The 24,064-nt window shown below is 37.3% G+C and overlaps 1 protein-coding gene across 2 annotated transcripts in view; it reads right to left on the minus strand.

Annotated features, from left to right (window-relative positions):
* Nucleotides 1-23,032, minus strand: part of LOC134840366 (gamma-aminobutyric acid receptor subunit rho-2-like) — a gene marked incomplete at its 3' end in the record, with an annotated part of 70,233 nt that extends 47,201 nt beyond the window's left edge. For both annotated transcript variants that reach the window (XM_063856135.1, XM_063856134.1), the window contains 2 exon segments: nt 10,390-10,457; nt 22,257-23,032. In XM_063856135.1, the coding sequence (XP_063712205.1) occupies nt 10,390-10,457; nt 22,257-22,395 (207 nt within the window).
* Between the last annotated feature and the right edge of the window lie 1,032 nt (nt 23,033-24,064).

Below are 24,064 nucleotides of genomic sequence, written 5' to 3' on the forward strand. Positions count from 1 at the left end.
AAATCCTTTTGCTTGTCCATTTTGTCTTCGAAGTTGCAGCGAAGCTGCTTATTCTTTATCTTTTTGTAGACGTTGGTTTCTATGAAAAATTTAAAAATATTTTTCTAATTTTTCATAGAAACCAACGTCTACAAAAAGCATAAAGAATAAGCAGCTTAGATGCAACTTCGAAGACAAAATTGACAAGCAAAAAAGATTATAATCAATCGATTATAAAGCTTTTTTGTGCAAAATTAATGAGTTAGAAATTTGAATAAAAATAATGGATTATAATCAATTATAATTGATTATATTTGTATCGAAATATTTACGAATGAATAACCGATTATAATCCATCATAATGGATTATAATTCATTATATATTGATTTTAAAAAGAGACATTATAATCGATTATTAATCGATGAAAATCGATTGTTTCTCAATTCAACTAAGACTGGTACTAAAATCGTAATATAATCGATGACTAACGCTTGGAACTGGATGCGGGATATCTCAGTGTTTTAGAAGAATGTTATAGCTAAAAACTGGTGTAAAGAAATTTATGGAAACTTTTTAGATCGCTACGATTTGTCCACGAATTTCAAATTGAAATTGTGTAAGCTTTTTTACTTTTCCTCATCACGCTTTTTTACTTTTCCTCATCACGCAAAAAAATTTTCAAACACACATGCACTTTCAGTTCAAATCAAATGTTTAAAAGAATCCTTTGCACGCCTCATTATAAAAATAATGCTTTTTGTTGTAGGATACATCATTTCAATTTAATTTCGATAGCTCATTAAAATGTCGAAGATGGTCTAAAGTTTGTTTCAATACTTTTGGAATACCCTTATGGAGCCAAGGGTATTTTTTCAAAAAAAAAGATAACCTTTTGAATTTGTTAATTACAAGTCTTCCATTGCTCCCTCACATAGCCATCTAGCTCAATCTACTCTCCAAACTTCAATAGTTGTTTTTTGTATACAGTACAGAAAACTTCTGCAACTTAAAAACAAAGAATTTTGGGACAATTATAAAAGGATTACTGTAATATTCTGTTGACTAATTGATGTTTTCAAACAACTTTTTCTAAAAAGTAAATGAATTTGTTTGAATTGAAACAAGTGAAAGGAAAAATAACCGGGATTTTTGGTTCAAACAGTCTTTTGCACTGGTCCTTGTATTTATTGTACACGTCAAGTAATATTTTGAAGTTAACTTTAAGAAAATAAAATTTTGTCTGTTTTTCTGGAACAAAAACGTAACAATTGAGGCTATAACAAACTAGCTTTCTTCATTTTTTGAAAGGCCAAACGGCCATACGGCTTAGCTACGATGATATGAGGTCAAATGAGAGAAAAAAATTTTGATCGGCCATGGGTCAAAAAATAACAAAAAGCAAATAATTTAAAAATAATTTTTCCGCTTTAATTGTCCAATTGTTACTAATTAGGCCATTTCAAGAATATTTTGGTTTCATACCTAATCTTGTGAAACTCCTTATTACACCCCAAAAATGATGCTAATATAAGGTGGGTTGGGGGGTTTGGAAAAGAGCCGAAAATCTGTCCCCTCCTCGAGAAAATCTTGATCCGCCCCTGAGAAAAGATCCGCCCCTGAGATCCGCCCTTTGCTATTTTCATTTGTTCATAATAAGTTTAAACTTTCCCACAGCGAGTTTAGATTTTAGTAGCCGCACTTTATGTTTCTATGTGAGTTAAAATGAGCCAATAGAGCACAAACGACAAACCTAATAAGCTGGAAAGGAAATAATACGCATCTTACAGCAAAACATAAAGTCATCAGTTTATTTAAAATTTTTCTTGAGAGTATTTGTTGGCGCCAATATGTAGCTTACATTAGCGTGAAGGAGACGAATTAACAAGAAAAAATTTTTTGTTCTTCACATAAATTAAATGAAAAAAAAATGTCATTTTTATTTATCTTATTTCGTCAAATTTCTATCACAAAACTTTTAATATGGCGTTAAGGTGCAGTCGAAACCTTCAGTGCTTAGCCCTAATAAACGATCCGTCTTGTTTTACTAATGCGCGTCCAATGGTCAATTAAAGTGTATCCGCGAACATCGAAGACATGTTTGTGAAAGTCAGCGTGTTCGAATACGATCAACGTTCTTGGCTTTTTGGTGGTGATGTCAAATAAAGTGCAGTCAACTTGACTTGTTTCCAAAAAAATTAACCATATCCGTTTTCTTCTTTTTACTGAAGATGAGCATAATAACAAGCACGCACTTACCACGACACAGACATACAAACTTAGCTTCACATATAAACGAGCAATTTAATTCGTGGCACTCCTGATGTTATTCTCAGTTTATTTTGCACTTACAGCAACTATTACGTAATCTGCTAACATGTCACTTACTTATGACCTTCCCTTTGCCATTCTCTCCGGCGGAGAGAATGCTCTCTTCACTTCTTAATGTTTTAACTTGAGACTAATTCACTTTTATTATTTTATTCTTTTTAATTGTATGAAGTAGATTTAGCTACAACAAAAAAAACACTTTATCATGGCGTAGTCAAATAACGAATCTTACGTGAGAGGAACACCTCCATTTTGGCAGAACTATACTTTAGATGCACCGATTCCCTGGGAAGACTGGAGCGATCTTTTTCATTTAGCTATTATCGCTAAAGAAAACATAGATATCGAAAACCTACTAAATCTCTCGGAAAGACATCCTCCACAACCTCCATCTTCATAAAATCAGACGGACTACGAATCGGAAAACCAAAGAAAATCGAGAATTGACAGGAATACACAAGAACAAAGACGTTACGATGAGGAGGAAACGGCATCCATTGAAACAGAAACCAAAAAATTTAATGGATGAGAATAGAGGAAGCCAATAAAAAATTACGATCAATCTTCTAGCTCTAGGAAACGAAGGAAAAAGAACCTTCGGACAAAAATTCATAAAGGTAAAAATCCTACAATTTCATTAAAGAGTTTTGGGAATACCTAGCAACCGCTTTCGTCAGGAAGACAAATGTCACATTCGAACGGCACAAATTGTTAAATCGAAAAGAACGGGACAAAGAGTCTCTCGAACAATTTTGGGGAGCCTTAGCCGAAATGGCCAAAAAAGTGTGACATAGCCTCGGGAGAAGAGGAATGGATCAGCGATATTTTCATAAACAACATGAAAAATTACGACATCCAACGAAAACTCTTAACCGAAACTCTACCTCCACGAGAAGCACTAAATGTAGCACTAGTTGACAAAAAGGGAATTTTAAACCACCTGAAACTCACAAACAGTTTTGAATCCAACGGATCCACTGTACATAAACCGCACAGCCGTTTTACTGTAAAAAGAGAACCAACTCTGAATATAGAAAGAAGTAACACCTGTATGAAATGTGGCGGGACCTTTTCGAAAGGACATTTAGCTGTTTGCCCTGCAAAAGATACTATTTGTACATCCTGTAAATACAAAGGCCATCTTACCAAACTTTGTAAATCTTGTCGCAAAAATGTAAACATTGTAAATGCTCAACTTGTAGATAATACAGATTTTAATCCGTCGGATCAACCGGATGTAAATATTGACCATGTAAATAGAGAATGTTGTGGCGTCATAAACGCATGGTCGGAATCTGGAAAAAGTGAAAACGACGAATACACTGTGTTAAAAGTCGCTACAATTTTCGACGACGATGGAAAAGAACTTCAAAAACTGCTGAATATTGGCCTCGGGAAAGAAAACCAAATAATCTTAAATATACAAGTGGACTCAGCTAGCCCGGTTAGCTTTCTCAAGAAGAACGTCTTACACGAACTGAAGCTGCGAGACCCTTACTTAAAAATCTATCCGGTGGACAAGGCAACCAAGGAATTATACTGCGGATTTACAGACAACGCCATAAATTTTTCTGGAAAGGTGATACTTCCGATCTTCTCAAACAGTTGGTAACACGACGACTGTCACTTCTGTTTGACTGAGGGACATGAGAGGAACATCCTTGGAAACAACAATCTACCCAAAGTGGGGATAGAAGTTTCACAGAAGTATTTGCCACACTTCCAGACAAACCAGTTGTGTAAGTCCATAAATTTTATCTCACCGACAGATGAAGAAAGGGAAATCACAAACATCTCTAAAATATTTAAAAACTTATTCCTTTGGGTTGGAAAAAATAAAAAATCAGATGAAAATTACCCATTTTCATAAACCATTAAAACCCATGGAACTAAAAGGAAGACGAGTTCCCCTCCGTCGACTAAATTCATTTAAAACTGAACTTAACAGATTAAAAGACAGAGGACACATTAAAAAATTAGAAAACTGAGACGAAGATCATTTTATTAGCCCAATCGTCATTACTTGTAATAAAGACAAATCAATCAAGTTGGCCCTGGATTCAAAGTTTATTAACAAACAGATATACCAGAATAATTACCAGATGCCGAATTTTCATGAACTGGTAGACAATGTAGCGGCAAAAATAGCAAATGATTCCCCTGGAGAAGTGTGGTTTACATATTTAGATTAAAAAAATGCATACAGTCAACTCGCGTTAGACAAGTTTTCCAGCAATCAATGTAAATTTAGTATAGTGGGCGGCGATATTACTGGCTTTTACCAATTTTTAACTGGCTTTTACGGTTTAGGCGATAAGCCTAACGAATTTCAAAGAATAATGGACTAAACGATAGGTTCTATCCCTTTTACCAACTGCTACTTAGATGATATCTTAATTGCATCCAAAGCAACTTATTTAGACCACAAAAACGTTGTGTTAAAAATTTTATCAATATTAGACGATGTGTCAAAGTTAAATGGTCAAAGTGTAAGTCCTCTCAAAAAGAAATTCAATAGTTGTGATATAAAATCTCAAACACAGGAATCTCTCCTTTGCTTGACAAAACGAAAGCAATAAAAGACTGACCTATTCAAAAAAATCTGAAAGAATTGAGATCATTTTTTGGATCTAGAAATCAGTACATTAAGTTCGTTCCGAACTTAACTTCCTTAGGAAGCCCAGTTCGACCTCTGCTAAATAAGAAAATCAGCGGAAATAAGAAAATTCCAGCGGAATTCAGACCATACAAAAGCATTCGAAAAAATCAAACAAGAATTCATCAACCTCGCGGAAAATACCCATTTCGACGTGAAACGTAAAACAAGAGTAAAAACAGACGCTTCGCACAATGGGTTGGGGGCTTGCCTCAAACAACTCCACGGGAGTGATTGGAAAACGATTTCTTTTGCTTCACGGTTTTTAAATCCGCATGAGTCAAAATAATCCACAAACGAACTCGAATTGTTAGGAGTTGTCTGTGCCGTTGAACACTACAAAAATTACCTTTATGGATCAGATTTTGAAGTAATCACAGATCATAAAGCTTTGCTTTCAGCCCTGTCAACGAACCACGGAAATAAAACGTACCATAGCAGACTAACATGATGGGTGGATAGATTACTACCTTTTCACTTTACAATTAAACATCTCGCAGGAAAAGATATGGGTTTCACTGATTTAACTTCAAGAATTCCATCCGAAAAAGCTTTACCTATGTCACATTATGATGAATAATTTGTCGTAGCGAACATCAATAAAATTAATAAATCAATCAATCCATCGGAGAAACAAAGAAATACCTGCTCGGCCATTGGTTCAAATTTGGAAATTTCCGGTTGCGCAAAATTAGGTAATTACCCTATAATGTCAGTATTAAAACTGATCAACTCGATTTTTCCAATTTTTTCATCTAATCACAATAGAACCAAATGTTGTACTTCAAATTGCATTCCAACGGATTATTCCAACACTAATTCTTTAATTATTTCTATTTTTAGTCCCGCAATTTTTTATTCTCTAATTCTTAATTGTAGATTAATTAATTCATTGTAGATAAATCGATCTTCCAGTTGAATTCAGACCATATAAAAGCATTTGAAAAAATCAAACAAGAAATCATCAACCTCACGGGAAAAAAACCATTTCGACGTGAAACGTAAAACTAGAGTAAAAACAGACGCTTCACACAATGGGTTGGGGGCTTCCCTCAAACAACTCCACGGGAGTGATTGGAAAACGATTTTTTTTGCTTCACGGTTTTTAAATCCGCATGAGTCAAAATATTCCACAAACGAACTCGAACTGTTAGGAGTTGCCTGGGCCGTTGAACACTATAAAAATTACCTTTATGGATCAGATTTTGAAGTAATCACAGATCATAAAGCTTTGCTTTCAGCCCTGTCAACGAACCACGGAAATAAAACGTACCATAGCAGACTAACATGATTGGGGATAGATTACTACTTTTTCACTTTACAATTAAACAGCTCGCAGGAAAAGATGTGGGTGTCACTGATTTAACTTCAAGAATTCCATCCAGAAAAGCTTTAACTATGTCACATTCTGATGAACAATTTGTCGTAATGAACATCAAAATTAATAAATCAATCAATCCATCGGAGAAACAAAGAAAGACCTGCTCGGCCATTGGTTCAAATTTGGAAGTTTCCGGTTACGCAAAATTACGTAACTACCCTATAATGTCAGTATTAAAACTGATCAACTCGATTTTTCCAATTTTTTCATCTAATCACAATAAAACCGAATTTTGTACTTCAAATTGCATTCCAACGGATTATTCCAACACTAATTCTTTAATTATTTCAATTTCTAAGCCCGCAATTTTTCATTTTCTAATTCTTTATTGTAGATTAATTAATTCATCTGTAGATAAGAAAATTGTAGATACTGTTAATAAGGATAATATAAAAAATCGTAATTATTCCCTCTATCTCCGGTATTTCAATATCCCTAGACTTCCCTCTATTGAAAGATCACGTGAATCTAGTAAATAAATACCGTGAAAAATTGAAGTTGCCTGAACGTCCCTTGGATTTAAATACTCTTTTTAATGCCAAGCTTGTAGCTCTCCTAACTGAAGACGACCCTATGTTGAGCCCTATCGTAGAAGCACTTCAAATGGATTATTATACATGGACGATAAACTAGTTTTACCTTTTACCCTGAGAAATGCAAAAAAAATGAAAACTCTCCATGAAACCCATCCTGGTGAATTTGGAATTAAGTATTTGGCCCAATACATCTGGTGACCCCATAATAACAGGCAAATTTTACTTTCACGGCTTAAACTGCTCAGAATGTACAATGACGGGTAAGAACTTGAAAAGTATAATTCCTAATTCGCAAATTAGTGAACTTCTGCCCTACTAGAAGCAAACAAAGAACTCAACCTAGATTTCGCCGGACGTTTAGATTCATATTGGGGGTCAAACAAATACATTTTAGTATGCATCGATCGATTTTCAAAAATTCCTTCGGCAAAAATTACGACATCTACCTCTTCAAAAACAGTTATCGAATTTCTTCAAGATTACATATTCTTAGACGGTATACCTTATTCAATAAGAGTTGACCATGCATCTTGCTTTACAAGTCAAGATTTTAAATTATTCTGTGACTCAAACAATGTTAAAATAATATTTTGTACAGTAGGAGACCATCGCTCCAGCGGATTAGTTGAAAAACTTGTACATACGGTAAAAATCAAATTGTTAGCTATGGCTCAAGAAACACAAAAAATTATATTACAAAACGCCGTATAAAAAATTATCTGGAACCTACGATCCTCTTACCAATCAAAAATCAAATGCTCCTCCTTTGAAATTCATTTTAATAGAAAACCAAACACAATTTGGAAACAACTTGCTCCAGTAAACCATCCTTTGGAATTTTAGACAAAGGGAAATCTATAATATCTAAGGAAAGAGTGAAGGATTGGAATGCCGACGACAGAGTCGAAGACGGTTACAAGGACACCTTGATTCCCAAGAAAAACCAACCATCAACAGAGGCGGGTTACGACACAGATTATGCCTCCACCTCGAAAACTACCACTACTAGATTACCACTTCAGAATCCGTTTAAGGTAAATTCCTGCGGAAAACGAATGGAAGCATCATCGGAGACCCATTTTATAGAGAACTGAAGAAAAAGATTAAAAATTTGTCTACTTCAGCAGTAGAATTATCCGACGGAAAAATAATTCGAAAATCGGATATCGCTATCCCTAAATCAAACTCGGCTAACAATAGATCTTTTAAAGGCAACTTTTTATTCCCTTATTTTTCTAATCCTAATGTTGAAATAGGTCAGATGAGCGAAAATTCAAGACGACAAACCAAACCCCGAAAGCCACAACCCAGGACCCGACATCAGATCGAACTAGGATCATATGACAACATGGCAAGGACACGTGTGTCGAAGCCTTCTTCAAAAACTACTCGGAGACAACCACCCCGGTCCAAGAAGACAACAACTCCTCCAGGTTACTTCGCTTCGGACGAATCTATGTTCATTCCCTCGGATATTTCGGATACTAGTGACTGGGAATGGATAGCGGGAGGTTCCCATGTAGAGACCTAGCCAAGGAACGATTTATTTCTGACTCAGTAAAAACTCCCAAATTTCCCAAATCAGGACGGGAACAATCGTAATCTTTGGGCATCCAATAGTAACATTAAAGTTGAGATTTTAGAGGACATCACTATTCCAGACGTCGATCAACTAATCCAGTGCCCAATAGGCATCATTCCGGCGGAGACAAAATCTACACCGCAAGGTCAAAAGTAATCCACTCCGGCCAAGCCCTCCACGACGCTAAGAAATTTGACTTCTCCGATGGAGGAAGATACCACGACGAACTGACCTGTTTACGAAATAGTGGATTTATCCGATGAGGCTATTTCTGCAACCAAACCCCCAACCAAATCCGGTATTGTTTCTCCTATTATTGGCCGGTCTAGTAGAAATGTAGGTCCACCAAAGTTCTGTGGTAGAAGATTCTTCATAGATGTTGTAGATTTACCCCAAGCGACCTCTGGGTCGGCATCAAACCCGATCATTCTTGAAAAGTGCGGTATCGATAAACGGGACTGTATCAACAGTAAAATTCCTTTGGAAGTCGTGACGATTGAATCTGAATCCTCCTCACCCGAACAAACCTCTTCCTCATCAACAGAAGAATCCCTAAGAATGGCGATTGATAACTTCGAAGAACAATCAGAGCTTGATAGTGAACTTTTTAATACAGAACTAAAAAACTTTTTAAACTGTTATCGAAACTGTAAATGATAATGCTCGGTTTATATTTTGCTTTGGTGCTATTTCATTTTCGCCTCTCTTTCAGACCTAAACTCATACCATTTAACTCGCCACCTTAACTTCAGAATTCATAGTTGCGGAATTCATTATTCAGCACAATAATCCTTCGGATTAGTTAAATCGTATTTACCTTATGTCGATTTACACCTCTCCGAGTGCAGTTAATTGTTTTGCCATACCATTCATACACCAACTCGTGCTAACAAAAACCTCAGATGGTTGATTTTTCTTTATCTTTTCTCTCGGACCATATCCGCCGGATATTGGACATTAAACTTTTAGGTAACAAGTTCGCAATACCCTTAAGTTCTATTAATCGTATTGTAACCAGCTTAGTTAGTTTAGTTTCAGTACACCATCGGTGTCGTAAATTAAATTTTATTTCCCTAAAAGGGGGAGAAAGGACGCAGTTAGTTAGTAATTAGTTAGTTGTACAATTTAAATTCTTTCCTGCTTAGAGGAATGATGTGATTCTCAGTTTATTTTGCACTTACTGCAACTATTACGTAATCTGCTAACAGGTCACTTACTTATGACCTTCACTTTGCCATTCTCTCCGGCGGAGAGAATGCTCTCTTCACTGTTTAATGTTTTAACTTTAGACTAATTCACTTTTAATCTTCTATTTATTTTAATTGTATAAAGTAGGTTTAGCTACAACAAAGTAACATTTTATTAACTCCGTCAATAACTTTTGAAAACTCTGGAATAGGTAATGAAAAACAAGCCAATTTGTTGCGAGGTACCTCTATTCATGCAGAACTACTAGTGTGTTCGTTAACTCGAGTTTTCGATATTTTTGAAGCGTAGAATTGCTACCATCCACGGATTTAAAACTGATCAAGTATAATGCCTTCAACTTCCTTAAATCTCCCTTTTAATTATTGATATCCAATTTCTTGTCTTTGTACGTCGCCTAGACAGTCTAGTAATTGAAACTTCATCTAGAACATCTCGAGAGACAGTTTCGACTACTGTTCCGCGATTCTAAATAAAACAAAAGGGGAGTGGCTATAATGGAATAGATGACACAGTCAATAAATCAAATCAGTAATTCCGTTCCACTGATGTTCCGACACAGTCTGGGGATGTAAGACATTACCCAAACCCCTTTACCCCCCCCCCCCCCATCACCTCCTCTCCCCCTCCCTCAATAGACTTATTGTGGATCTTATGTACTACACTTCGGGATGCGCTTATTTATATATAGACTGTTTCGTAGTAGTGTAAATAACTTACCATGTCTGATTCGGAAAGTGGACCAATTTGGTAGATGTGCAGACCAAACAGCACCAAGTCCGTCTCGCCTAAATATTGAAAAATGGAATTACATATCATTTATATCTTTGCAGAGTTAATTCAAGAAATTATTAAAAGGATTTGCCTAACTGATATGATTAGTGATCTAGTTGTTCCGACTTCCGATGAACACTAAATATTTATGCTTGTGCCTGTTTTTTTATTTAGTTCCGACATTTTTCTTACTGTTTTTACTGGCTGTTTTTTTTTTGACTGTTTTTTGTTCGGTATCGTCAGTTTTTTTATTCAGTTTCGATTTTTAACTATTCAATTTCAACGGAAAATAACCTCTGATTGTTTCACTAAAAATATTACCTGTGATAATTTTTACTCAAGCTACGGAAGTTTGAAAATAGACAAATTTGTAAGTTTTGGATATATTTGCGCGATATATTGCGTGTTCCTATGACGCGCGGGAGCAGCGGATTGAAAAGTTGTAAATTGTAATGAGGCAAAGGTTTTTTATTTAAGATACGAGACGCTAAAAAAAATCCTTCATAGTTCACAGACGCTTTTTGAAGAATGAATTGAAAAATAAAAAGATTTTTTAAAATTATTTCGTCAATTTATCAATCAAAAACATTTTTATTAACCTTAAATTGTATTCGGAAAATTCAGGTCTTCGCTATCAATCCCCTGCCATGATAACAATAGTATGTCAGGGCGAGCTCTCACGTGACCTAGCCTCTGGCCTACCACAGTCTGACCAGCTGCAATAGTGGTGCCACGTGAAAATTCTTGGCCCAAAAAAGTGCCCATGAGGTGCAAGAAAAGCTTCGCTCATCAATATAACTCAACCTGGAAAGTGAGGATATATTACAAAATGGCTATGCTTAGACAGCCCTGATAACCTTCCGTAGATCCTCAGCGATTAGTAAATCATCAATTATTGTTCTTCAACTCCTGTTTAATTTTATGACGGGTTAGTCAAATCCCTTGATTTTTGTTTGACAGCTATAAAATGTCTTGTTTTCTAAGATTTGCAATCCGACTAGAACCTTCAAAAACACCACATAAGTATCCTGAGAAACTAGAGACAAAACAAAAAATTAGAAAACATGTTCATATAATTCAACGGTGGACATTGGTTGCAACATATCTTTAACGCATGATGTATTGACAATCTTAAGCAGCAAAAACTAGTTTTAGAGTTCACGATGAACTACGTTAGACTGAAACGTTTAACGGCTACTTTTTAATTAGCTACAAATCTTTTCACAGGGCTTTAAGGGCTGTAACCTATTCATTCATGGTTTCGGACTTTCAAGCTGAATGCGCAGCTGATTCAGATTTGAACAGCAACCAATTTAAGACATTTCATTTTTGTCACTTTGCTACATTTTTGCAATTGCATCCATACTTTACAAAAGAATAGTCACGAGGATAAAAAATTTCAATCGACAGGACAGGAAAAAAGAATTGTTGGCGTTTTGAGAGCCCCGTAAATTATTTTTCAGATTTTTATCGCGCTGTTTAGTTAATTAGCGAAGATTTCATTTTACGAGCCTCTGCCGTTTTTAGATTGAATTCAAGATTAATCTCTGAATTGAACAAGAGAGGAGAGCAAAAGAATTAAATGAAAAAGCAAAAACTCGGTCCTTCGTTGCGAATTCTGATAACAAATTTGTTTTAACAATCGATGTTTTTTTTTACTGAGATCCGTTCGATGAAAAGTAAGGTGAATAAAAAAATCTTCCTAGTTTTTTCTGAAACTTTTTGATCGATTGGCCATTACGAAGATTTACCTTGAACTGGGCCCTGTTAAATATATTTATGAAAGATAATGCTAAGCTGAAAGAAAGTGATGGTATTAGCTAAATTTACCTAAGCATTTGATATAATTGATGAACGAAACTCATGTCGGCAATAAAATAGTCGGAACAGCAACAAGTTCAACCAGTTTTTAAACCGAAATACAATTTCAAGAAAATGTTTTAGGAATTGAAATAACGACTGAAAAAGTTTTCATATGATACAATACTCAATAGCGTAAAGAACTCTCGAGGTAACTGAAAGCTTGGTGGGAAAATGAGAAAATTCGAAAACAACATGTTCACGGAATGCTCCGACCAATAATAAAAAAAATCGAACATTAGCAGGAAGTAGCGAATCTGAGCTACAGTGATGGAATATTTGACTGGGCTATAATCATTCAAAACCAAATATGCCTCAGTATTCTTAGGCCTATTTTGGCATTGCACTTGCTGATCCACTGTTAGGGCAGCTCTTTTTCGTCAGTTGTCTATTGATATATGTTGATGATTCCGCTAAATTGCAGTCAGATGAACTAAGCTCTCGAAGCTGTCGTCGAAGAAGCAAAAATGATCCTCTGTCACACATCCAGATTTCCGCTTCACCTATTTTCTCGGAAAACAAAGGGCTTCAGTCAACTATTGAATCAGCCAGAGGAACAGGCCTTATTGTTTTGACGTCTCTTCTCAATGAAGTTGTCATCAACCAAATCAACAAAAAAAATCGTATTTTCAGCAGGAACAAGCAGAATTAGTTCCATCAATGTGCCACTCGGTTGATATCCACTGGTTCTGCAACGGTTCACTGCCAACCAAGAAGTCGTGTGGAATAATTTTGTTCAATGAACGACACGCTCTTTGCTTGCACCAGTCGTATTGTCTCTGCAACTATGAACAATTAGTATTGTTTTTCGTCTTAGCCAATTAATTTGCATCCTTTGCCTTGTTGATAATTTTCCCATCGACTGGCATCAAAAATTACGCCCAGGCATCCAAACACGCACAAGTCCAAACTAACTTATAATGATAAATCAAAAAGTAGTTTCTTAGTGAAGTGCGCTGCTGTTTGTTAAATGCAGGCCCAACTCGAAGGCACTCACGATTGTTAACATGCCAATGCAATCATAACAATTTTGGAAGTGTTCTCTCGGCCAGTAGACATCGGGTTGTTTTGGTGATCTCTCTGTTGTGAAGTTCAGCACTACCATTATGTTGAGGTGTGATGAGCGCACCCCATGTTTGCTCGCAGTTTTTAATAGTCGCTGCATACCACTGAAGACCAGTTCCCGACAGCTAAGGCCCTGATGTCAGTCTTTTTTGCACGGTTTCTTCATGCCTTCTCGCAGAACACTTGCTTGCTATCTGTAAGAGTTTATGATACAGCCTGCTGGTTATGGTGCTCTAGTCACTGTTGCCAGCATGAATAGCCGCCTTCTTTGTTCTTGACGCTAGGGTAATCGGATATCGTTTGATTCTTATTTTTCTAAGAAAATCTTGCGATGCTGTCGCGTAGATATATAGATATATGAGCACCACCCTTTGTAAGAAGATGAGAAGCATAGGTAGCAAAACTGACGTTGGAACTTCTAGTCAACCCTGAGCATAAATTAAGTTCGTCCTGTAGTCCAGTACAAACTGCCAGTAGTGTTCCCAATGATGACACCTCCATTCAGCAGGCTTGCTACACAGCACCTGACGAAAATTTCTCCTTCCAGATTGCCGTAACATAATATAATACCTATTTGCGTTTTGAGTTTTGCCACTGAATTACAGATTTTTTGCGAGCCTATGCCTCGAGCACTGCCAGAACACTATTTGACGACGCACGCATCGCTTGAACTAGCCTCCAGGGCCTCGTCCCACTGTATAGCCGTCTGTATCTTTCGTACATTAATGTAATTTTGTTGAGGGGTAGAGAAAAATGTGACCAGACGGTGTTTTGTTATTTTCATTTGGCTGGATCAGCTTGGCTTACTGCTGCGTGTTGTACTTAGAGGCAAACATCTGTTCAGCATTTGGAGTCTCGGGTAGAGTAAGCGCAGACCCTATCAGATGAAGTCAAGATTGACTATCACTATCCTGTCCTGGCCCTTTGTAATTATCAGCGCCACACTCTCAAAGACAAAGCTAGAGAATTGTTTAATAATTCACTGTAACTAGCGTGTAACGCACCTCTGGTGCTTCGAATTTATGACAGTCATAAAAAACGGTATATATTGAAAATAAAATTTGCATCCTTTGAGTGTACTCTGACAGCACCCAATTACAGGGTTGGCAATTTCAAATTTTAGAAAGTGATTCAACTTTTTTAAATTCAAATTTTGAAAAACCATACAACTTTGTGATTTTTTTAATCAAAATATGTTCAAAATTTTTAGAATTACAGAAAAACCTCACATCTCGGAATTTAAAAGCAATTGAGCAGTCGAATTTAGACGCAAGATTTGTAATTTCTGAGGGTACTGACAGTAGTCAACTAAAGGGTCGGGAAGTTCGGATTTTGAAAAAATTCAAATTGAAGTTATCTGATTATTTTTTTGAAAAAACCAAGAAAAATACCATCTCTCGAAAACCCCTGAGACTACTCTGACAGCCCCCAACTTCAGGGTTAAGTATTTGGTTTTTTATCAAAATATGGTGGGGGAAGACCTGAGCCATGCATAAACGTGCGTTTCACTGCCTGAGACAGGAATTCCTCAAACTTTGAAAAATTAAATTTAGGTTTTCTGAATTTTTTTTGACAAAATTCATTTAAATGTTGTATATCTCGAAAACTACGACAATTTAGCCCAAATTTAGGGAAAAACTCGCTAGGTGTGCCCTGATAAAGCCTCACTACAGAGATGGGAACTTAAGAAAATTTTTAAATCCAAGTTCTTTGAACAATTAAAAAAAACTACAATCTCAGAAAACCACATCTCAGAAATTGAAAAAAAAACTACAAAAAAACTACAATCTCAGAAAACCACAACTCAGAAACTGAAAGCATTAGAGCAGTCTTTTTGAAACGCAAAAACTGCAACATGAAACTCTCGAGAGTACCCTTACACTACCCAACTACAAGTTTGAGAATTTCAAATCTTTTGAATTTTTCGAAATCCGAGTTTTCTCAAAAATTTAAAAGAATTCATAAAACACGTCATATCTCGAAAACTACAACAATTTGAGCAGTCATGTTTGAAGGCATGATAGGCAATCTCAGAGACCCAGAGAGTCCTCTGACAGCTCCAACAGCAGAAAATTCAAATTTTGAAGAAAAAAATTAAAATTAAATTTTCTGAAATAATTTTAAAAAATCACAGAAAACGTCATATCTCAATAAGTACCAGGATTTGAGCAGTCATATTCAGACGCAAGAATATTCGCTACCGCTGAAAGTAACTCCGGAGTTTTCAACTACAGCATTGATATCTTTAAAGTTTTTGATTTTTTTATTAAATTTTAGTTTTTTTTGAGAAGTCACAAAAAAATCACAAAAAACGTCATATCTCGAAAACTAGAATAATTTCAGAAGTGAAATTTGGAGGCAAGATTCGCAACCCCCTCAGAGTACCCTGGCAACAACCAAATATAGGGTTGAGAGTTTCAAACTTTGCGAAAATTTTCAAAGTTATGTTTTCTAGAAATCTTGTAAACTAAAAAGATTTGTCTTCTCGCATAGGGAGACCAAAATTTCAATACCTGGTGAAGCCCTGATAGCATCCAAATAATGGATTGCTAATTTCAAACTTGGTGAAATAAAACTGAATTCAAACTGGAAAACTGAAAAATCTCAACTATTGCAATATGCGATTTAAGTTAAACGTTAATAAATTCTTTTGTAAAACATGCAAAAATAATACGTTGAGAAAGCTTAAACAAGGCGAGACAAGGAGGGCCACATTTAAATATACAATAGATTCCTTCCTTAGGGCTAGCTAAAAGCTAGAAATGTTAACAGAAATGGAAAAACAAACGTTACAGAAACCTGGGCGTGTCATTCAAAAACATTCGCAATTAGAGCAAGTTGGGCTTAAAGAGTGAGATTTCTGAATGAGGTGATCTAAAAAAGTTTAAAAGAAAAATACAAAAGATTCTTGCAATTTTTTTTGATTTTATTCATTGTTTCTTGTAGTTTTGTCTGAATTGTTTTTGTGAAGAAATTCATCTAGATGTTTTTTGTTTTTTATCCATTGTTGTAAGATAAATTTTGTCGGCGAGGCTTCTATTCTTTCCTACACGATTGTTTTTCCTGAGCTTCTCTTTACTTTGTTACGCGATTGTTTTTCCTGAGCTTTTCTGGCGTCAACTGTATGATCGATACAGTGACCTGAAGAGAGGTTTTCATTTCGTTGGGGCTAGTTTGCTGCTGAGAGTGGTTAGCTGGCAGTCAAACTAACGCAACAAAGAGCTGCAAAGTTGCTCCAGTGCTATCAGTCGGTTGAGCTTCAACGACCGAGTGAGAGATCCGTTGAAGTATCTGCCGTATCTGCTAGAGAAGGGCTGTTTGAGAAGAAAAGGAAGCCTAGTCATCTGGTACGACGTGATCAACAATTCGGCATCGAGACATCGCAGTAACTGCAATACTGCCCTTTCTTCTTCTACACTTGTTGATGCTCTCGAGAAATTCAGAGGCAAAATAAACGGCATTGTGTACAACAGGAGGCAGGGATCAAGTGACATCTACGCAGAGCTCCAGTTTTCCGGCATTCTGATCCTCCACGCTTCCAAGCACCTTTCGTCGAAGAGGAACTTGAGAAAACCCGAGTACAAAGAAGAACTGACACAGTTGCATCCGCTCACGAGTATAGATATTGGATTTGTGTCGATTATTCTACACTCACAGAAGAATCTGTGGCGATTAGCCAAAAAGTCAAAGTCCAAGAAACAGAAAGCGGAAAAACGCACGGAACAAAAAGCAGAAACAGCTAGTCGCGCACACAGGAACGTGTTTTTGTTGACAGAGTTAGTGATTTGCCCAGAGGGGATCGGCTCATCGGAGGTTTCTCTGACTCTTCGTGTTTTATGATTGTTTCTAGTCTCCTTGGTTTCTCCAGAGGGGCTCGGCTCCTCGGAGGTTCCCTGTTGACCAATTGTTTTCCGTGTGTTGCGTCATGTCTCCCAGTTTTCTGATTGTACCGGTTTGGCTTGCGGTGTCTATGCTTAGGAAGAATGAATCCCGGAAACTCCTTCATAGATACCGCGATAGCTTGAGAAAACGCATTCACAACTGTGAGCGCGTCACCTTCCTGCTGTCATGCATGAGAAACGATCTCAATCCGAAGTTCAGAATCCCAAAGAACGGATCTTTTGAGAAAACTGTGGTCCACAATTTCCAGAGAAAACTGTTGTGAAAAGAAATCCAGATGGCCCATCAGCAGTCCCTGAAGGTGGAGGAAGCCCTTGCGGAATCTAGAAAAAAGTTGAAGAATCGCCTTCCTGCTTCGCTTCTCCATCGGTTGTTTTTGACGTCCGCATGCACATGAAGTCTTTCACTGAAGAGGTCAAGCAACAACACATCGGAAGTTTGAATAACCTTGCTGAGGAGCAATAGAAACCTCTCAAGGTCATTGGTGAGCTTGAAGTCTGTGAGTTGGTGCTTTATTTCCTGTCGTTGGACCCAAACTTCCAGTGAAAGATGCTTTCAATGACTTTCACTTTCTCGCTGACGTTGACCGCCGCCTGCACAGTTTGAAAAACAATGACGTCGACAAGGACAAGCTTAATGAAGTCGACGCCTTGACTCCCAGGTACCGGAAGAAAATGAAGAAACAGAGAGAAGATCCCGCACTACGAAAATTCAATGGTTTTCTCAGAATAGCAGGCATCAAAGTGGTCCCATTTGACAAAGGTGCTGGTTTTTGTCTCATGACGAATGCGGATTACGCGTCCAAGTTTGAAGAGGTTCTCAACTGTCCCCAATTCCCGCATTACAGTAGCCCAACCACGAACAAAGATATTGCCATCAGCGTGGAAGACGAGTTCAATCGGCGCATCAAGCGTCTGTCAGATGAAGATAAAATCACTTCGTCTGTCTACAGTGCGCTCCGCTCTATAGGAGCACAATCAGCTCGTCTGTATGGCTTGGCGAAAAAGCACAAAAACGGCATCCCTCTTAGACTGGTGCTGTCTCTGCCTGGTTGCTGCTATGACAAATTTAACAAGTGGCTACCAACCTGTTCTCGCATGTAAGTGGAGGAAACATCGAGACCTCGGCAGCTGACATGAATACGCGCCTGACACAAGTACAGCTTGGTGACCCTGAAAAAGTGTTCTCTCTTGATGTCAAAAGCTTATGGACTAGTGTCCCGATCGATGAGGCGATCGTTATTGCTATCAATGCTCTCTACTTGTCCGATAACCTGCCTGAATTTGATCGCGAGACTTGCCGTGATTTTTTAGAGCTCGCTTTGGCAAATGCCCATTTCATGTGCGGTGACAAGCGGTGCGTACAGAAAGATGGCGTCGCTATGAGTGCAGCAAAAGCAGTGATAGTAGCCAACTTGTGGATAAAGCAGTTCGAAGAATTCCTTGCCTCTGAAGATACGGGTACTGAGTGGAGACGCAACTGCGACAAGAAGGCCACTCGAAGAGGCTACTCGGTTCGCTGCAATTCTCTTCAATTCTGGTTTCACAGGAGATGTTCTGGCATCCCTCTTGAGGAAATTCGCGAAATGGAATACTCAGACTGGAAGGGCCATTCCTACTTGAGCCCACCAACCACCTCTGGTATGCACGCTAAAGTCTTTGGTCGTTATTTGGATGACCTCCTTAGGACAACTGCTAGTGACAAATTGACGGCATCTTGCAGAAAGTCGACTCCCTGCATCTCACCTTGGAGTTGACTGTTGAACGTCTCCAAGATGATAATATCCCCTTCCTTGACATGTTCGTGAGCTGCGCTGATTCTCACATCGAGACATTTTGGTACCAGAAACCCACTGAAATCGGCCTGATGCTTTCTTTAAGAGCCATGGCGCCGGCGAAATACAAGCGTAACATCATAAAAGAGTGCCTCCCACCGGATCTTCAACGTGACCTTTGGGTGCTGGGCCCAGTTCTATGCGGCAATTGGGAAAGCTAAAAGCATATGGGAAGCTAACCAATATCCGCCGCAATTTTATGATGATCCTCGGCGACGTAAAATCGACTAGATCAGAGAAGAACAAGAAGAACATGAGATCTTGTTTCACTCTACAGTAACGCAGCCCGTACAGTGATACTTTTAAACGTAGGCTGCGAAATGTGGTCCAGGTTCTCGTCATTTTCACCACTCGTAAGCTGAAAACCAGAAAATCCAGAGTAACCTTTGTAGTCATGTGGTCTATCAAATCGTTTTCCTGATTGTGATGCCAGCTTCGTCGGACAAACCGCTCGACACTTGACCACTCGACTGCATGAACACTCTCATATCTCTTCTCTTGTTGGTGAGCATTTCTCACAATGAATGGCAACAGCAGCAACATATCAGCTAAAACTATTGACAAATCAAGTAACATCTCGTTTCGATAACTTAGTTTCCTGTTTTCATTCTTCGCTATTTTATTTGTCATGCCTCGTTTGATTTTTATCTATCTTCTTTTCTGTGTCTTTTCTCAGGTCTGGTTTTTTCGCTAGGTACATGAGGTTTGTACAACCAACTGTTTGATATTTTTAGACTGATGATGATCTGTATTGATCAAACGTGCTTTCAATAAAATTCACGCAACGAATATTTTTCCTGAATATTTGTGTACACTTCTCATCACTTCACAAACAACAAAACACGAAACTGATTTGATGAAAAAAATAGCAAAATTTTTTTCCATCGAATCTAGTTGAAAACTTTTTTGCTTCATGCACAACGTTCGGCTACCCTCGTAGAGCTCATTTTTTATTTGGCGCAAAGGTGTAGTTTACGAATTTGTCTTTCGAATAAATGCATACCTATGTAAATTTTCAGGCTGTACCATTGAACAAAATTGAAAATAGGGTTATGAAAACCCTTTGGCGTAAGCCCGGGGTCGACAAAAAGTTTCAGACTATATTTCGCGACCATGCCTCATTAGAAACTATTGAACCAGAATTACCATAACATCGGTGGTTTGTTGCATTTTCGGAGCCAGAACGCGGTGATGCCAAATAGATTCCCCCACTTAATACTTCTGGCTACGCCATGTGAAAAACGTAGATTTGCAAGGCAGTAAATTCGATCAAAAATCAACTTTCAGAGTTTATCATGAGAGTGTTTACAGAGGTCAACCGAAGGCGACAGACAGCGCGGAAGGCCGGTACCTGCCGGATTCAAAGTATCACCAGTGGATGACAGATGGTTGATGGCTATAGACTGAGATACTTGCATGAACTGATTTAGCACCATATGACATAAAATAAAGCAAATATTGGTTTGATGAAAAAAAAATCCTTTTCTTTCTTCATTACCATAAAAGTCTCCACGCTCCACCCTAGATTGATCAATTCTGTTACCGAAGAAGAAGTTCTCTGGGTGGCGCTTAGATCTTTTTGCGTCTTCCCATTCAATCCTGTGCGATTTTCCTTTGTGCCAAATGTTTGAAAACTATTTGAAAAAAGCAACAGAACTACAATTTACGCTTGTGTTTGTTTGGATTAAAGGTCTAGTCGCACAAAAACGGCCATGACCAGAAAAACGAACGCTTACCTCAGCACAATAGCTTCCCGGGTTGACCAAAACTTCTAATCATACAATTTCCATATATGAGAAACTTCTTGTCATACAATTCCATACAATTCCATACGTACAGAAAATTGTATGAAATCTCTATGATAAACATTTTCCCATATATGGAAATTGTAAAATTAGAAGTTTCCCATACATGAAAATTGTATGACTAAAAGTTTGTCATTTATGAAAATTGTATGATTACCACTTTTTTAAAATGAAGTCAGGCAAAAGATTTCTGAAAACTTTATCAATAATGAAAAAAATGCTTATCATACAATTTCCATATATGGGAATTGTATGATAAAGGTTTTTTTCAAAAAACAAAAACCTCAATTTTTTCATCACACGACTGTTTTATTAGAATCAAACAGCCGCAGAAATTAGTTTAAACCTTTCTTCTATCATTTTTCAAAATTGTATGAAAATTGTATGACAAGCATTTTTTCCATACACTTGATGTATGGAATTGTATGATAAGCATTTTCGGTGTATGGAGGTCAACCCGGGTTGAATAGAAAACTGGTATCAACCGTACTATCTACTCAACCCTTTTATACGTGATCAACCGTAGAATGTCCCCTTTGGATACGTGAAAAATTTGACGTAATTAATTCTGTATAGAAACATGCATTTCGAACAAACACACAAATAAAATTGGTTTTTTAATGGTTACGTGGGATTGCATTTGAAAGCCTGTTAATTACCTTAATTAATGAATTAATGAAATTTAAATAATCTTTCTCTCATAAAAGTTTTAATTTTGGTATACTCCAAGTCATTCACTTAGAAATCCATAGTTTTTCCCCTCTAAATCGATTGGATGGAGGTAAAATATTGTAAGGTTGATGTTTATAAAATGATAAATTTTTCATAATCGTTAAGGCGCTCTCGTCAAACATCAAGGATGCATAAAAAAATGTTAGTGATTTATGTTTTATTAACGGCTACCAGGGGCGGATTTGGGGGGAGGGGCAGGGGGCGGACGCTTCTTTTCTCTGGGATCTGACCTTCTGCCGACACAAATGATCCCCCATTGTTCTTCTTTGAGATATCCAATTTTGGCTGACGACCCTAAATTTTTTCTAAAGGCGCCTTTGGTGCCAAAATATACTAATTATTAAAACGCGACTTTTTGGTAAAAATTTTCCAAAAAGTACCTAAAAACGCTATTTTTGGCCTGTTTTTTCAAAACCGGCGCAGAAATTATGGGCCAAAACAGGGTCTTTTAACTGCTTTGGGGGAGCTCGAAAAATCAATTTGGTCGACCTACAAATCCGCCCCCTTCCCCTCATGAAAATTCTAGATCCATCCCTGAACGGTTTTTCATTAAAAAGAAGAAAATAAATTCATGTTTGACAGCAGTTTTAGTTGAGTTGAGCATCATAAAATTTTACCTTTCAGAAATCCTGGCCTCAAATCCTTGTCATAATCTTCTGGAATCAATTTCGGTTTGGCTGCCTCCACATTCGAGCTCAGGTTGCAAATCATTACAGCCAGAAAAATACACACAAAAAGTATCTTCATTTCGAGCATCTTCAGTTCAGGGAAATTTTATGGAAAATAAAGTCTGAAGACTTTTGATGCCTAAAATTCAGTCAAGTTTGAAAGATTTAATTTTTCCCTAGGGTAGAAAAGGTCCAAAGATAATGAGAGATGTAGAAACAATGACCGAACGGAATTAGGATGGGTTGTGGCAACAAACGTTAGACGACACTTGATAATCTAACGGATTGCGGACCACATTCACAACGCTTACGCTCTAAACGGGAAAATAAATTGCCCGGATTTATGGAGTGGCGCACTTTCGGGTGTGGGTTAAGGATTTTAAATGCCTTGGAGAGGTTAATTAAGGGTAACTTTTACGGGATTTGGAATTCCCAGATTGGATTAAGTTTGAACGCAGAAGGTAAGTGAAATGATTACAAGCCTTTTGTACCTCAAAGTTACAAAAAGAGCGATGGTAATGTAATTACAAGTGCAATTCTAAAGTAATCAAAGATGAGGCAAAAGCAAATGCTAGCATGTGGTATCCACAGGAGTTTTTTTATGAAGATGAATCGAACTCAAATCAGAAGATGAAATGGGGTTAGCGCTCCAAAGTAATAATACTGAAAACTGTGGTATTTCGGGCTTGAAATTTCAGAATTTCGAAGTAAAATGATTCAAAGAAGGAAATGATTTCCCGGGTAGAGACAAGAAAATCTGTGATTGGGTTTTATTTTGCCCTACTTTGAACCTGAAAAAGAAGAAAGGACATTTTTGTCCGCCGGTCTATTTGGAGGGCTGCAACGGTACATTCTCTGTTGAAGACTTTTATAGCCGCTTGAGACTTTTTTAATAGAATTTATTATCCTAATACAGTGTAAACATAAGCCCAACCTATTCTATAAATAATTTGCACTCTCAACCTTACTACGACAACCTCGCCACCCAAATACATCCCGCGACCATTTTAGCTGACTGGCTTATTATTTGCTTAAAGACGCCGTTGGCGCTCATAGTTAATAAATACCGGGGGGCAGCGGTCCAAACGAGTAGGAGTAGCTGATTTAGGGGGGTTGGGGGCAAACGCAAATACGAAATTAAGACTAAGCGCTTCAAATGCAGTCGATGAGCATCGTCCACCTACTGGTTTCAGTTTTAGAGACGCACTAGGTTTTCCCGTTCGGATACTTAGATGTAGTTAAAACGGATCTATATTTTTCTAGAAAAATACATTTTGCTGCAGACCTAGCATGTTTCACTGCAGGTTTATAACAAAAAGCTGATTTTCAGACTAATAATATATTGTTTTCTTAAAAAGAAAACGGTAAAAGAAAAAAAATCTTGAGCAGAAAGACCCAATAAAGACTCTAATGAAGACCACTTCAAGTTTATTTAAATTGTGAAATTAATGAACAATTTATGAATATAACAAATTTACTCCTGGGTTCGGAAATGTCTTAAAATAAAATAACACCTTGAAGTCAAACACTTCAGAGTTAACGTCTCTATGTTTATATCTGGCGCTGTTATCATTTTTCAAAACAGAAAAGTGCCAGTTTTTCCTGCCATTTTCCTAAAAACTCATCAATATTTATTGACGAAAGAGCTTTCCCACAAAACATTTTTGTTGTAGGAGACTCTAAAATTAGAGTTCCTACTTAATAAATTTTTCCACAACAAAATAATAAATTTGAACGACAAAAAAGATCTGGGAAGG

This window comes from Symsagittifera roscoffensis, chromosome 2, assembly GCF_963678635.1.
Source record: "Symsagittifera roscoffensis chromosome 2, txSymRosc1.1, whole genome shotgun sequence".
NCBI classification, from domain to species: Eukaryota; Metazoa; Xenacoelomorpha; order Acoela; family Convolutidae; genus Symsagittifera; species Symsagittifera roscoffensis.